Source organism: Cricetulus griseus, chromosome 4, assembly GCF_003668045.3.
Source record: "Cricetulus griseus strain 17A/GY chromosome 4, alternate assembly CriGri-PICRH-1.0, whole genome shotgun sequence".
In the NCBI taxonomy this organism is placed as follows: Eukaryota; Metazoa; Chordata; class Mammalia; order Rodentia; family Cricetidae; genus Cricetulus; species Cricetulus griseus.
In genome coordinates, this window is record NC_048597.1 from 12,089,844 (window position 1) to 12,091,248 (window position 1,405).

Genomic DNA, 1,405 nt, shown 5'->3' on the forward strand with positions numbered 1-1,405 from the left:
AACCAGTCCCAAACAGGTCTGGTTTTATTATTGAGCCATTGGAATTTCATATTCTGACAACAGCTGGTGGCCTTTGTGGTTAAACAGTTCAGAAAACATGAGACCCATGTCTCATGTGCCCTTGCCGTGTCGAGCAAGCTGGGAATCAAAATGACCTCAGTCATTCACATTTTACATACTGGCAAATGCTTCTCTCCTCCATGCCCCTTTTTCATTATAAGCAGATTGGCCACCCTGTGTCCTCAGCAGTGAGGGACTAGCTCAGCTCAGAATTGTTTTGAGAGACAGATGTAAGGTCACCACTCATGCAGAGAAAGGTGTCTACAAAGTTGGGTAGGTTCTAGTAGTGTGTTCTGATGTCCAGGTCACTGGAAAGGAGTCCCAGGAAATGGAAATAGCAGCAAGCAGCTCCATCCATGTTGGTTTTGGTTCTGAGAAGTGAAAGTAAACATATAGTGCAAATCCTTGGGCATAAGACGCAGCCCTGGGCTTCCCTTGACGGTCTATTAGTGACAAGGAACCACAGCAATAGGCTTATTTAGAGGTAAGAAAAAGAAGTTCCTGGTGGGGATTTTGAGACCAGAGTTTCCATTCTTTAGAGTCTTTCCTGAACACAGGCCACTCTTGTATGGAGAGGAGAGCATTTGCAGTGTACACTTGCCTGTTGGGTTAGCCTCACAGTCAGTATGATATATTAAACTTTCTAAAACTTAGGACATTCCTTTGCATTTCATAAAACTCTGAATATTACCAGCTGCTTCACTTCTCTTTAGTTCAGACACAAGATGCCAGATTGTGTTTTAGGTGATAACAAGAACTCTTTGCTTAAAATAACAATTTCAGGTGAATTAAAGGTCATAAAAATTATGATGTCATTTCCTCATCCATGTAAGACAAAGCAGACTTTTATAATATTTTAATAACTCGTGTGACAACTGTGGTTTGGTGCATCTTGAAAGTGGAATTCTTTTAAATTATAAAGGATTTCGTGTGCTTGAAATCCTAGAAAAGAAAGAAAGAAATTCTAAATATAATGTTCTACTTCATATATAAATACATTCATATAAATCCTAAGCATATCAAATTAAGATTCTTCGAGTTACAGTCAGCATATATGCAACTAAACCCAATTTTATGGAGAATTAAGTATAAGCTAGAAGCCAGGTAGCTTGAACTTTTCTGAGAGTAAAGAACTTGGAGTCAGAGCAAGGATGTGGCTTGTTGGCCATGGGTAGGGCACTGTTGCTGCTCATCCAGTAGTACACAGGGCAATACAGCAATGTGGCCCACCACCGTGAGGTGGAAGCCCTACCACAGAACAAAACTGAACTGGAGACTTGTGGAGCTGATGAGGGTAACTGAGAGGAAGTCAGCATATATGCAACTAAACCCAATTTTATGGAGA

General features: G+C 40.6%; 1 protein-coding gene across 1 annotated transcript in view; it reads right to left on the minus strand.

Moving 5' to 3' along the window:
* Positions 1-969: 969 nt before the first annotated feature.
* Positions 970-1,405, minus strand: part of Jam2 (junctional adhesion molecule 2) — a 44,474-nt gene continuing 44,038 nt past the window's right edge. The window contains 1 exon segment of the mRNA XM_035443516.1: positions 970-1,002. Within this exon segment, the coding sequence (XP_035299407.1) occupies positions 970-1,002 (33 nt within the window).